Genomic DNA, 15661 nt, shown 5'->3' with positions numbered 1-15661 from the left:
TTTCCCTTTTTTTTTTCATGTTCTGATCAGAGGTAGGTGAATCCCAGAAAGCCTGGAACTCCTGGAGTATCAGCTGATACATGAGATCTTTTGTAAGGAAATTTTGTGAAGGAAGGCTCCCTGCTTTCTGGTCCAAATAGTTACGGTGCTCTCTTCCACTTTCTATTTTCAGATGCTGAATAAAGACTTCATCAGGAATACTAGCAACAACTACTTTCAGCAGGGTTTCTAGCAAGCTTTTCCTGGATAAATCCCGAGGTTTGGTAATACCATTACAAGCTTCAGAACTCCTTTCTTTGGTGGTACTTCAGAACAACACAGCACATAATACTCTCCCAGAAGCTTACATTTTTACACGGTAGGAGAGAGATTAATGTAAGATAATGGTACTCCACATGAGAGTCCTTCAGGAGAAAGGAAAAATAGTTTAATGCTCTTTCTGAATTTCCCAAGGGGAGCACTATTACACTTCTTCATTTCTGCAGGGATACAAAAAAAAACCAGTAAAAATTTACTTCTTTTCAGCAACCTTTTTTTGCATTTGATGCGTTTTCTTTTTGATCTTCTCTCCTCTAGAAGAAAAACTATTTCTTTCTTCTTCATTCTTCTTTCATTCTTCTTGCTTTAGCCACATTAGACTTTATGATCCTTATGGGTCCCTTGCAACTTGAGATATTCTTTTACTCCATGATTCTGTGTTTCCTAGATGGCTTATTATTCTCACTGCTCTTTTGGCTTCATCCAAGTGCAATGTCCAAAACTGAACAGTCCTCCACCTACTGCTGCTGAAGGAGCAGAGGGTTTCTTTTGATATGACAATTCCTATCCCAATAGCTTGAAAGTGAACTAAAAATCCCAGTAAATTCTTTTACTCTCCTGAGTCCATTCTGGAGTCACAATAGTGGCAGCTATGCCAAGCTCCCTAAAAATCTGACTGAAAAGGAAGACAAATTTTTAAGCCTTCTCATGGCATCCCCATCCATCACATATCTCACTTTTTTCAACACCCAGGCTTACAGCACCAGGCTCAATCTATGGCCTTTGCTATCTGCCATCTGTCTTACTGAAAGTCTCCAAGAGGATACAGAGTACAATTATGCCCAAGTGCCAAAGAGGCCTCCAACCAATAATGCACTTACTTACACAAATGCAAAAGTCCATTCTTCTTACTTAATATTAAACAAAGAAAGTAAAAAACAACAACAACAACTAGGCAAATTAGGAACACCTTTAAGTGTCATGCTTAAAGACAGAGCAGGGAGAATATTTTGAAAAAATATTTTAAAAGACATAGGCAATGATGCTGCAGTAAATATTCACAGATTTTGCCAGGTACCTGAGAACAGTTTTTGATTTACTACAAACGAAATGGCTAAAGTGTTGGGCATTAATAGGAAGGATGATCAGTTATGCCATGATCTATCCTAAAGGCAACAGAGAACAAAAATTAATAGCATGCCTCAACATGTAAAATACACCAAGAAGGAAAAATCAATTTCTCAATAAGAAACAGGAAAAAAAATAAAACAGGAGAAACCATCTGGACCAGTGACCTATTTGCTTGTTAAAAGAAAAGACCAGACTGGTACTTCATATATGAGAGAGGACAACATGTTTCATGACTTGTTTCAAATGACCGATAAAGAAAACATGTTGCATGAGATCAAATATTAGTCTTGCATGCACTGAGCAGAATTTAGAGCAATCTTGAGAAAGAGCTACTGCTATTTCAAATTATTACAGTGCTAAAATAAATTATTTTTATCCAGACAAGGACCTCATCATAGTATGAATTCCCTATGGTGTCATTTCATGTTATATTTGAGAAATTCCTCAATAAAAATGCCAAATAGAAAGCCAGTAAAGTTGCCCTGAGGACAGTTTTGAATTTTTCCAGTACAAATTTTAACTATGAATTCTTAACCAAACACCTCCCAACAAATAAATAAATAAGAAATTACATTTTATTAGAAAGAGAAAAATGTTGAAACAAAAACACAGGAAAAAACACTTAAACTGTCAACTGCATCTGATCTAATTACTTGTGAATACTCCAAGTTTGTTATTTATAAAGACAATTGTAATCATCTTGCTATACTATTGTAGTTCTGGAGCCCCCAACACAAGAAGGACAGCAAGGACATGGAGCTGTTGGAGGGCTATGGAGGGAGATCAAAAGGCTGGAGCACCTCTGCTATGAAGACAGGCTGCGAGTACTGGGGTTATTCAGCCTGGAGAAGAGAAGGCTCCAGGGAGACCTTATAGCGGCCTGATAGTACCTCAAGGGGGTACAGGAAAGCTGGGGAGGGGCTTTTCATCAGAGAAGACAGTGATAGGACAAGGAGTACTGTCTTTAAACTGGAAGAGGGGATATTTAGGTCAGACATCAGGAAGAAATTCTTCACTATGAGGGTGGTGAGATACTGGACCTGGTTGCCCAGTGAAGCTGTGGTTGCCACTTCCCTGGAAGTGTTCAAGAACAGGTTGGATGAGACATTGAGCAACCTAGTCCAGTGGGAGGTGTCCCTGCCCATGCAGGGGGTTGGAACTAGATGGTATTTAAGGTCCCTTCCAACCTAAACCATTCTATGCTTATATGAATCTATGTTTGGACAATCAAATTGGCCCCTAAGAGTTCTTGTGTCCTGGCTTCTCACATGCTGACAAAATGGACTGCAACAGTAATGCCTGGAAGGCCAAAGGATGGGAGAGAGGTAGGAATAGTGTAGTTTGATGTTAGATGACTCCTACTAAATCTTCTATCCAGCCCATACACATCCATGGTGCTCTACGAGAAGGCAGTTCAGGCAGGGTATCCAAAATCAACTTACTGTGAATTTTCTAGACTCATCTACAAAGTCTATTGAAATGACAAGATCCACTACAGACCTTCTTAGTGTGTATAGAGACCTAATTGTTCTAATCAAATCTTACATGCCTTTTCTGAGAGGAACATAAACTTGATACATAGGATATATAATATGATACCCAACTAGCAAGCCTCATTTTTACAGTTCTGTGAAGTCCTACTGAGGGGGGGGAGGTGAATGGGAGGGTAGAGTAAGTAAAAGAATTCATTGAAAGGTGAAAAATATCATTAGCAATCTTATTAAGACTTCTTTGTCTCCTTATAATCCATTAAAATTAAGTGGTTTCTCAAAAAGCAAGAACAGGTGAAAACCAATGGATTCATCAAAACTTCAAAACCTTTCAGTGCCCAATTTCCTCATGGGGAAAAAAAATATTTGGAATAAATTAAGCTAGCGTTACATGCTGGGAAAATTTTTCAAAAGGTTACAAATATGCTAATTTAATAATGTGAAAAGACAAGGTTTGTTTTTCATTTGAGACCTCACTGCCTCCTCTTGAAAAGAACCAACTGCATTTAAACATTTCTGGCAGCATAAGTGAAACTACTACAACTACTCCAGAAGGGAAAAGACTAGAATGTCCTCCTTTTCAAAACTGATATTGTGCTAATGGGCACAAAAAGGCTATCCCAGCAGCCAGTCCAACTGGTAATGCCAGCAACCTGCTGGGGACCAAATGATGACTGAAAAATGAAGTTCTCTGTTTTCTAGCAATGGTGCCCCAAATCTGAGTCAGCACAGAACAGGCTGTCATAGCAAGATCCAAGTGGTCACTGTCAGGATTAAAAACTTCAGTGTGAGACCTTACAACCAGACACTACCTCAGCAAACTCACTCAAATTTTAAAGCAAGGCAAAAGAGGAATGTGCCTTGATGCCCTTTTCAGTGTCTCTAAGTAAAACCAGCTATTTTATTGAGACATATTGAAGATCATTCATTAGTTGCAACTATTCAATCTGCATATGAGAAACAGAAACTTCCCCAGTCTGTGGTCTTAAAATTACAAAGGCAATTGTGACCTCTTTTAGTGTCTGAAAGTTGAACATTAGGAGAGCCCTTTGCTATTATTCCCACTCATCTGTTAGCTGAACTTCTTCTAGAAGCAACATGGTTCCTAACATTTTTGGGGCAATAAAAAAAAGTCAGTTCAGAGTAGACTATGAGTATGGGCAGACACTGATTGTAAAAAATGTGAAAGTTTCCTTGGCAATCTTTGGATCAATGCTTGCAAACATAGCCATCTCTTGAGCACAATGGTTTTCATTATTGTAAGCCTTTTTTTTTTTTTTTTTTCCAAAAAAACCCCAAACCACAAGTGGATTAATAGAAAATATTGCCAAGAAAATTAGAAATGTAGTGATCTCTGTAGATCCAGCCTGTATGCTTCATGGCCACATGACCAGAGAGCAACAAGACAGACAGCAGGGGTGCAAATAAATGGCACAGATCTCCTGAAGGTTCATCCTTTATCACCTTTAGCTGTTCATACTTGCTAACCTACTTCTGTGGGAATAATTTGGAAACAAAGTTGAAAATAGCAAACTGTTTGAAAGAACATACATGCACAGTTATTTGAATTCCAAACAGTTGAACTATTTTATTATGTTTGTGTCCTGCTTTATTTAGATATATTTATAAACAGTAGTATAAATTGAGTTTTTCTTTCTTTTTTTAAATGAATGTCTGGCTGCTCTTTGCATAAAAAACACCTTCTCCACAATTAATCATTTGACAGCCTCAGGCTGAGGTAAATAAATCTATTTAGTGTGTTCTGTAACAAGTGAAATTTGGAAGTTTTGACTCAAAGCCTGTCAATGGTCAGGTTATATAATCAACAAATATTACTCAGTCTGAAAATTAACTCAGTAGGAAATACAGCCATTGAAAGGCTAATCAAATAAAAATTCTAGTTTTTCAATAGCTTTAGTGAGCACAGATTGGAGTTACTGGACTTCATTCTTTCTTGTTCTGGTAGCTGATTTCTTGATTTTCTTGTAAGAATCTCAGGTTTTACCACAGTAAAGGTGCTGTGTGACTACGATAAAAATACCCTTTTTCCCCACTGTTTTATAAAAATAGCCTTGAAAGAAATTTGGGACTGTACGGTCACTGCATTTATATCGGGAATATTGAGGAAGATGGTCCCTGGGCACTAGGATTTAGCTACAATTACTACCAAGTAAGCAGATAGGGGAAACTGGATATACAAGACATAATTCATTGCCAGGTGATTGCTGTGAAGAATTTCAAAACAAAACATGTCTTTTTTTAGCTTATGGGATAAACGCAACTAAATTAAACCAGAGCAACGGACATTAAAAAAAAAATGAGTAATTCCCAAGTCCTCAGACTGCTGAAGCAATTAAAAGCCTGCTCTGTAGATGGCTGTGTCTCTCCCCTTTGTAGACAGCTATTACTGATAACTGTTTCTTTGTCTTGTTTTATTGTCCAATTATTCCTTCATCATACTTATGCTTTTAACATTCTGTAATTTATGTTCATACAGCACACCCTAGAACTATGTTACCCTAACAGGGAAAAAAGGGGAGGAGGGGAATTACAGAAGTTGGAAGAAAGAGCCAAAAAATATTTAAGTGGATTGGACCAATTACTTTTATTAGAAAAGAAACCTGAACCAACAACCAGCACAGGCTTTGGAGGTCAAGGGGATTTTTAGCAATGTTCAAGACAGGCAAATTGATTTGAGTATGTAAGGTCTAAGAGTGCCAACATTAAGGATCTGGTCTAAACCACACAGGAGTCAACAGGCAGGTTTGAACTTCTTCAGTGTGATCTGGATCAAGTCTTTACTGAAAACATACCAGATGACAAAATGCAGCAGGCAGATGAGGCCTTCTTAGCAGAGCCATGAAATGAAATGTTCTTACCAACATTCACTACTTACCAAGACAGTTGTGGCCATCATGGGCTAACATGAACCCATCATAGCACGTACACCTGTAGTTGCCTGGAATGTTGATACACTCGTGGACACAACCCCCATTGTAGAAGTCATTCTCACACTCATCAATATCTAAAACACAAGAGGAAGAAAAAGAATCTTTTGTAAAAAGAGAACACTAAGAATATAGTAAATTTTCTCCAATCAAGCATGATCTTTGAATATATGCATGTTCCTAATCTTCCTATATATTCGTATTGAGTACTTCATCCAACAGATGATTGAACCTATCAGGGTCATATAGGACTGAAAAGCAGCAAGACAATGTTCTATATATAGAACACTCCTCCCCAAAAAAGTTGTAGTATTATCACAGTAAGCAATTATATGTTATTTAAATACCCAATTTGAATACAATTTTTATATTTAAAATTTAGTGTTTGGGTTTTGTCTTTAAAATAATCAAGCAGACATGGAGTTAAACCTTTAACTTTGTGGTAACAAGCAGCCATCTATCTGAAACATGCTATTAATATGACATAAGAGAGAAGTATGCCTTGTTTTACAAAAATTTGTCTCCTCAGAGCAAGGAATATTTGGTGTATTCCTGACAATACATAAGACTGCAGTTCTGTACAATAAAACTTGAAAAACACCATTTCTGAAATAGCTGTCACAGTCTACTGAGCTCTATGAAGTTACTATTGATAACTTGCTACAACTTTGTCTGTCTCTTCCCCTTCCCCCCAAAATAAGCCATATTATACTTTCCTGAATTAATTCACTTACAGCAACAAGTCCAATATTTTATTTCTAGAAGGTATTCTCAAATTATTTTTAATTACTTTTAGTACTCTAGCCAGTATCTGAAAGAGCACCATGAATAAGAGAGGTGCACTCTACTTCAACTACAAACAACCCTGTTATGATCTTCCCTCTCTCAGATAAAAATTAGATTTTCACTCATTGCAGAAAGTGCATAATTTCTTCTTTTTACAGATTGTATCTTGGCTTATATGTGGAACATCAGCATCACAGTCACTGCTGTGAGTCATTCAATGGTGCACATCAACTAGCTAAAAATACACCCATAAATCTGTGATGCATGAGACCAAAAACCCCAGCCACTGTCCCCAGGTTAGTACATGATAAACAGATTAAAGTGATCTTCTTAGAAAATCACCTATTAGTACACCAGTGCTATCCTGGTTGTACATTTAAATGTGTCTTCCATTGCAAAAGTGGTTGAAATATTTCTGTGTTAAGTTCATGTTCTTTTTTTTTTTTTTTTTTTTTTAACAAGTACTCCAGGAAAAGCTTTGGTGCCTGGTATCATACCCAGCTACAACCCCAAGACAGGAAAGTAGTTTGGCAAAACCAACTTCTTCTGAAAGGTCATATTAGACTCAGTCCATCAATGCTTGGATTGAGTTTGGCTACTTTTGTCCTTCTTTGTACAATCCTCTGAGACATTTGACTTGTCAGAGTAGGGAGATGCTCCTCCCAAGTTTTTCTGCAAGCCTTCCCCCTCAAGTCTGCCCTTCCCACAAACCTACCTTAAACTCAGAATAGCCCAGGTCTCCATCCACTTCCCTCCACCAGCTCTGAAGCCCTCCTTCCACTATCTCCTCAGAAGCTTGAACAGGAATTACGAATTTGACTTTATCTGCAAAACCAGTTAGCTTTTTTGTAACTCAGCATTCAGCACCATGAAAATGCTGGAAATAAGAAGCTGCAGAAAGGATCTTTCCTAATAAACACACAACCTGCTGCTTAAAGGTAAACTTCCTAACCTTTAAAGATAAATCTGTCATTTTTCCTGGAAACAATAACCAGCAAGTCAATCACTGTGATGGGGCTCATTCCAAACACACCTGCATCATGGCAGTGTGAAGTGCCCAAGAAGCCACTCTCCTTTATTTACAGCCCTGGGTGCATATTGCCAGAGCATTCCAGACACTTGCAGCTTCCATAACCATTTGTGAATATTTCCAGAGACTTCCTATCATTCTCAGGCCACAGGGACAAAGATGGTGCTCTACAGTAACGTCATGTTTTAAGAAGCCAAGTAAAAATGAAAAAGCATGTAACAAGATTTTTGTATCAAGCATGTTGGGCATTCCTTCAGGACACTCAGCAAAAATACAAACTTCATTTTAAGATTTGTTTTTCTTTACTGTGAGAGTGACAGAGTACTGGAACAGGCTGCCCAGAGAGGCTGTGGAGTCTCCTTCACCAGAGACATTCAAAACCTGCCTGGACACGTTCCTGTGTGATGTGCTCTGGGTGACCCTGCTCTGGCAGGGGGGTTGGACTAGATGATCCTTCAAGGTCCCTTCCAACCCCTAGGATTCTGTGATTCTTAACTTATATCCAGCATTGAGTTTCTTCAGAAGAGGGAATTCAGAAGAAAGTGTTATTGTTTGTTATGTTACTCAATATCTGACTGCCCAGGCCTGATCAATTCAGTCCCTTTTTTTCACACAACGAATCAAGTAGGATTAAATAAGCAATGGGAGAGCCTTCAAAGAGGGCAAAAATCAAAGAAAAAGCTTTTGAATGCCCACCCTTTATATAATACTGATTCCTAAAAAGCTGTTCTGTAATGAGTAGCACAAGATGCTGATGTAGTACAAATACTTAAGTTCTAGAAAAGGTAATCTAACAAATACATAAACCAGAAAAATAACAATAGGAATAGATTCTTTTAATATCTCTCTCTCAAGGAGTTCCAGTTACATTACATTTTGCAAAAGGATTAGAAGATTACTTCTCCATTTTGTACCTCAAGAACTGTACAAAAACAGGAGTGGAACCAAATATTCTACCTATTTTTAAGAGCCATGTTTTGGGTTTTTTGGTGGGTTTTTTCTCCCCCAAAACCAGATTGCTATTTAACAGGCTTCACCTGGCAGGCTGACTCAAATTTCTGTTTCCAGTATTGCTACTAAAACACCATGGGGATAAAAATGGTGAGTTTAATGCTTTATTTTTTAAAAATTAAAACAAACAAAAACCACCAATAGTATGCACAAAGTCTGCAAAGTCCAAATGTTGAACTTCTTTCAAGCTCCAGCTGAATCAAGAGAAAAGCAGGCAACATGCCTGCAAACCATGTCAACACCACCCCATCTTCTCATATACCTGGAGGAGGACATTCCTTAGTAAGCTTAATATAGCCATAAAAACAATAAGAGTATATTCAAACAAATAAAATGTGCAGACTTGCTCTTAATTTTATGTACTGTAAAACTAAGAAATTTGCAGGGGGCAGCTATGCTAATTTACTTTTGGTTAAGTTATATACTACTACTTTTTTATTTGTTTGGTTGTTTTTTTTTTCATGTAACTGATAGAATTGGGTGTTAATCAAACTCTTGGCTCCAAAAAACCTCTAACTTAAAAATGTTAACTCTCCCCACTAATTTTGTAGCTTCAACTATCCTTCACATTTTTTAGCGTTCGATTATTTAATATTGTCTTTCACCATGAAGGAGTTACCATAACAGAAAAATGAAATAAAAGAAGCAGGGAAATGCAGCCATCCAACCATGAAATTGCCATGCTGGATGTAGGTGCATGTACTGTTGAATCAGCAAGGTTAACTGCAGTCTAACATGAAGTTTTGCCTAGGCTGGCAAGGTATTACAAAGTTTTTACTCAAATTCTGCCCATGCAGACAGACAATTGTTGGGGTGTCTAGTGAAGAAAACACCTGGAAAAAGTATTGCTATTTCCTCAGTAAGTGAAATTAATTTCATATCGTATTACAATGGCAGCAATTACAGGAGCCCTGGAAAAAAAAAGAAAAAAAAAGGTAAATGTACCAAACTTATTAAGAATGTGTAGGGCCATTTATAATAATGAGATCGTCTACCAAGAATCCGTTTGGGCTTACTGTGTTCAAATGAGACAGCCTCTCCTAATGCTGGAGCTGGATGTATACAGCCACATCCTCAGCTATTGGTGACCTAGTTTTGATCATCTCTTTCTGGATCTTGTTTTGGAAATCTCCAAAGTCCACTGCTTGTTTCACAAGTTTTAAAGGAAAAAAAAAATAATCAGGAGAAAAAAAGAGATAAAAAGAAGCTTCCTTACTTGGGTGTACTAGTAACTGTCCTGGTTCATCTATTTTCCAAGGTAAAAGAAGCTTGGAAACTACACCATCATTCCTTCTGGAAAGCAAAGATGAATCTTTTTGTTACAGCTTGGAAATAACTCTTTCAGCAACCCTAGGGAACACAGCAGTTCCTTGCTCTGCTGTTGTCTTCTTCAATGAGCAGTGGTATTGCTTCAAGAGTCCATACTGTATGGGACTGCAATTATTATATAAGCATCAAGAAGTTTTTTTAAAAATACCTAGACAAGTATCTGAGAAAATTCGATCATTTGGTAAAATAAGGAGTGCTGTAATTTACAATCATTGTATTTCAGTTACAGAAAAAGAATTTTAAGTTGTCTTCTTTAAGTGACCTAATTTTTTTTTAGTCTGAGGGGACTTGTATCTACCTTACAAAGACTGAGGTTGACTCTTCTTTTATTATTACATCTGAAACTGACACTATCCCAGAAATTGTTTCTTTTGTGTATTCTGCAACAAAGGGATGGCACTCTCACAAGTCTCACAAGTCCACCCTGCAGAGAAGCAGTTCTTGCAGAAGCACGTACAACTTGACTAATAAATGCTCAAAATAAAACAAGAATCGATCTGTTCTGCTTTCAGGATCACAACATTGCAGTTTTCTATTTCAGCTGAGACTAGAAGACACATTGGCATGCAGTAACTAATGTCCAAATGACAAACCAAACTGTAAAACAGAGTGAGGAAAAATGCTAGTTCCCATTTTGTCTAAACATTTTCAGCAGTGTCACGAAATTTGCTGCATGCTAACCAACCATCTTTTCCAAGCACTAACAATCTTTGCTAGAAGGTGGCATAGACTTTATACAGGAAAGTACAAAATCTACCTCCAGCAAAATCCATTCCCACTCTTCATTTATACCAGCTGCCATTCATTAAGTTTCTGAATGTCCACAAATCATTACAACACATACAACAAAATTTGTCAACGCAGCTAAAGACTAGTATGGGGAAAGCTACTGATATCAAAGCAAATGTCTACATGGAATTGACAAATTTTGTATCAGTGTCACAGCTAAGCTGTCACAGAAGTCTTATGGCTCTTAACCATGCAAAAGGGAAAATGGCTGAGCCCTGCAAATCAATGAGCCAAATTCAACTTTTAGTCTTGAATTCCACAGATTTCTGAGAAAATGTGTGCATTGGCACTACCATTATCTCAGCATCTGTCAAGGACACAGATCCCAACACTTAACAACAGAAGATGTTCAAAACAGGAGTTGGATTGGGTAAAATCTGTGTTAATTTAAAAGTATTTCTTGACTACTAACATAAGGGAAAGATCTGGAGTTAATTTAGTAAACTCAAATTTCTATTGACTTCGAAAGGAATAATTTATGTGCTTGGGCATTTTAAAATAAATAGGCAAAGGAAGCTTTCTGCCCACGTTGACTTCTTCTCATTTAGAGAACCACAAACAAGACTTAGCACACAGGTATATTGTGGAGATATGGAAAAATTTCCTAAAGGAGCCATATCCATTGAAGAGCTAGAAAAATAAATACTAAATTCTTTGTAAGTGTATCTTGATGGATAAATCCACATATTTATTCCATATCTGAAGAGAAAAAAATACGTTTATGTTCATCTTTATCAATTTAGCTAGCTGATTTAAACAAAATACTGCCAAAGAGGCATTATGGAGACACCTAATGACATTGTCCTCAAAAACTTACCAGCAAAGAAAGTCTGTTTTTACCTTCCTGCTCTATGAGAGATTGCTGCTGGCCCCCTACAGAGGACAAAGCATACCACTTGCAGAATTCTCTATTATCAGTCTATTATCTGCTAAAAAAGGTCATACTACAATTCTACAATTGCAGAATGTTGCCTGCTTATCCAGAACTGGTATAGAGCAAAGGACATTGCAAAATGCTGAACCACATATTTCCTTGGGGCAGTATTTTGCACTTCTATGGCTTCTCTCTTAAAAGCTTTCAAAAACTTTCACCGATTCTTTACTGAGTTTTGGTCACTGCTCCTCCTAGGACCAATGCACTACCCTCATTTCCACAGAAAAGTATGGAAGAAAAGTCCCATCCTAGGTTCCAAATCCTACAAAATTAAGAATACAGCTACAGTACAAACAAAGCTGTCTTCATCACCACGTAGTTTTATGCAACCTTGATCTCAGATGTTTGGGAAAGAAGTGACCTTGCAATATCCAAAACTAAAACACCCTGAGGTAAAATCCCAATCCTACAAAAGTCAAGAATCTTTTTTGCCACGGGCTTCATGGAACCAGGAAGGCGTGTTTCCTGGACTCATGCTAAAGAGATATGTGAGACTGGATCAGCACTTAAATTTCTTGTTCCCACTTCCATTTCAGAACAAGCAGCAGTGTGTCATCAACACCGTTATGTTTAAGAAAACAGGCAGAAATGAAGTAACACGCATCCTGATGAAAATACGAACAAGTTGAAGTCCTGGATCATAATCAGATCAGCATCTTATTCTTTTTAATGCTGCATTTGGGGAATGTAAAATCCATGAAAATAAATAAAAACAACATGGGAATACTTATATATACTCTATTTCTTGGGCAGATCTACATTCAACATACTTTCAGCAGTTACACAGACACACTAGATAACCTGAACCGAACAAAGTCACTTGTTCTTAAGAAGGGAACCACCTCCAGGTAGGTTAAAGACCAGTTTGGTTAAGTACAGGCCAAATTTGCCAAAAGTTCAGCTCTCTGGAAAACATCCAACCATGAGAAAGATTACTAAACCAATTAGATTTTCAAGAGGAGTTTAGCATCAGCCCATTTCCACATGTTCAAAATTACATGAAGTTCGGTCAGCTCTGCTCTTAAAATTTGCAAGAGTTGACCCAGCTAGATGTATGAAGAATCCACTCAACCTGACCTGCTGAATTACTGCTTCCTTCTGTGAGTTTTGTGTTAGCATAATTTGGCATCTACTCCAAGTCCAAATTTAATTAAGAAAATATTGACATATTGAAATTATTTATTTTTTTGTACCCCAAACAAAACCTTGACCTTTGTGTCAGTGTAAAGTCCGTTTCAAAAAATCTCTTACCGTAAAAAGCTTCATAAGTCCCTTTTTCTATAAATAAAACAAATTAAAATTTATTATTTGTTACATCTGGTTCTTCCTGAGATACTTTATTTTTTTGATGTTAACATCTTTATTCTTTAGATGCTGTGACCTTGGAAACATTACGATCTAATGAATCAAAGAGGAACACACAGTGCAGTTTTTATGGCTTTGAAGTTGCCATGACGTTTTCAAGATGCTTGTGCCCAAGAAAACTGTAAAATTTGATAGCCATTAGGACTACTCTAAGAGCCAAGGTCAAGGGTCAACAGGCTGGGAAGAGGGTAAAATCAGAAAAAGCAGCCTGATGTTTCTCAGTGAAAAAAGGAAAAAAAGAACAGGTACAATAGGTTGTTTAGCATAAGGCAAAGCATAAGCATAAATCTCTGAAAAGCCTTTCCACTCTAGCTACTGCCTCTCCAATGTTTTTCCCATTAGTGGGTCCACAAAGAAAAAAAAAATATTAAGAAATTTTACAACATCCTTTACAAATGTCACAAATCCTCATTTTCCAGTATAAAAACAGCAATAAAATGAAAACGCTGTAACAACTTGGTGGAGATGATTTGGATGCAATCTGTGGTATTGTTGGGGTGATTTTTCTGGAAGTAATTTTCATATAGTTCCCAGAAAATACCAAGTATTCTGCAGCAGGTTTTTTTTGTTTCCTTTTCTGCTGTGATGGCTGAGAAAAAAAGTTCATCATGAATTATATCTTGCTAAAATACTTGTCTGAAAAAGGGTGGGAAATGGAATACTAACCAACTATGCAGAAGTATGTCCAGCTGGTTAAACATCACATATATTTTTAAAGTATGAACACCTTCATATTTAGAACTATTTTGCCTAAAATAATTTAATCACAGAATCAGAGAATTACAAAATAGTTTGGGTTGGAAAGGGCTTTTGAAGGCAACCTAGTCCACCTCCCTGCAATCAGCAGGGACATCTTCAACTCAATTTGGTTGCTCAGAGTCTTGTACAACCTGACTATAAATCTTTCTGGGATGGGGTTTCTATTTCTCAGGGTAACTTGTTCCAGTTTTTTACCACCCTCATTGTAAAAATTTCTTCCTTATATCTAGTCTGAATCTAGCCTCCTTTAGTTTAAAACCATCACCCCTTGTCCCGTTTCAACAGGCCCTGAAAGTACTGGAAGGCCACAATAATGTTTCCCTGGAGACTCCTCTTCTCCAGACTGAACAACCCCAAGTCTCTCAGACTGTCTTCTAGGGAGGTTTCTGGATTGCTCCAATCCAGGTTCAGGATGTTGCACTCAGCCTTCTTGAACCTTATGAGGTTCACACAGGCCCACCTCGTGAGCTTGTCCTGGTCCCTCTGGATGGCATTCCATCTCTCAGGCATGTCAACTGCTCTACTCAGTTTGGTGTTGTCTGCAAACTTGCTGAGGGAGCACTCGATCCCACTGTCTATGTCATTGTTGAGGACACTAAACAGAATGCCCTGAGGGAGACCACTTGTCATGGATTTCCATCTGGACCAATGACCACTACCCTCTGGATGCAATCACCTAGCCAATTCCTCAGCCACCAAACATTCCACCCATCAAATCTGTATCTCTCCAGTTTAGAGATGCTCAGCTCTGCTCAATATAGGGATGCATTTGAAAGGTAGATGAGACATCATCCAGTTTCTCACAGTCTGTAGAACAGGACATTTTTTTCCTTTCAATTTGTTAAGTATTTTTTTCTCTGACAACACTTACTATGTCCCAACTTTAGGGAAAGCAGAGAGACACATATCACGGATCCTTATTTTGTCCTGTGTTTGAATTTGTTTTCTATTATTACACTGACCACAGTAAGCACAAATCAAATAGTCAAAACACACAAGAGTAAGGATGGCCTTACAATAGTCATCCTCACTGCTCAGGAAAAGACAGCCAAGCTTTCAGACACAAGTCCTTCTCTAAGAGGCAATGGAGTACCTGAGCTTCTGAGATTATCAGCTGTAGGAAAAGTGTGTTTAGCACTTGTTACTTTGCAAGTCTTAGTTAATGATCTTCAAATACTGTTTAACATACAAAGGGAGAATTAGAGTCACATTTAAAGACTTCGGTGGCTAGAGAGTGTCAAGCACCCAATACTGTAAGCAGAATTCAGTTGACCCAGCTCACACATTATTACATGAAACAAGGCAATAGATTGTGAAAATCCAATTTTTCTGCAGCAGCTGAATGATAATAATATTTTACATTTTTGGTGAACAACCATCACATTCTTCATTTATTGATAAGAAATATGGTCCCTGGAGTCTACCTTCCTTACATTTTTCTTAAATTCACCTTCCCTTCCTCACCTTCCTGCCTCTGCTCTCTTTCTGGTGCATGCTCTGCTTGTTTAAACTCCTAATTTAAAGAGTTAGAAGAACATTTTTAATGGCTGGACATTGATATGCCAATCAAACTGAAAACAGGCAAATGAATCTACCCCTTTGATTCATTCTTTCAGGACACCTGCAGTTCAAGATACGTATTACTGCTTCAGTGTATGTGTACTTTGCCAATAGAAAACTATTTCTGAAGTACAGAGCAATCAAAATTACTTTAAAAAAAATATAAAAGGACACAGAAACTGAAAGTTGAGATTCTGCATGCACTTGGTGCAATTTGCCAGCCATCTAAATACTCCTTATGGTGGCATGAAAACACTCCAGGAGCAGGAAT

The 15661-nt window shown here is 37.6% G+C and overlaps 1 protein-coding gene across 1 annotated transcript in view; it reads right to left on the bottom strand.

The window, feature by feature from the left end:
* SCUBE1 (signal peptide, CUB domain, EGF-like 1) overlaps positions 1-15661 on the bottom strand; it is a gene marked incomplete at its 5' end in the record, with an annotated part of 211088 nt that overhangs the window by 166617 nt on the left and 28810 nt on the right. The window contains one exon of the mRNA XM_010002978.1: positions 5776-5904. Coding sequence (XP_010001280.1) covers positions 5776-5904 — 129 coding nt within the window. The remainder of the gene's footprint in view (positions 1-5775; positions 5905-15661) is intronic.

Source organism: Chaetura pelagica, unplaced genomic scaffold (assembly GCF_000747805.2).
Source record: "Chaetura pelagica isolate M959 unplaced genomic scaffold, ChaPel_1.0 scaffold117, whole genome shotgun sequence".
NCBI classification, from domain to species: Eukaryota; Metazoa; Chordata; class Aves; order Apodiformes; family Apodidae; genus Chaetura; species Chaetura pelagica.
The sequence above is the reverse complement of the archived record's forward strand: the minus strand, read 5'-3'. Positions and strand labels throughout refer to the sequence as shown.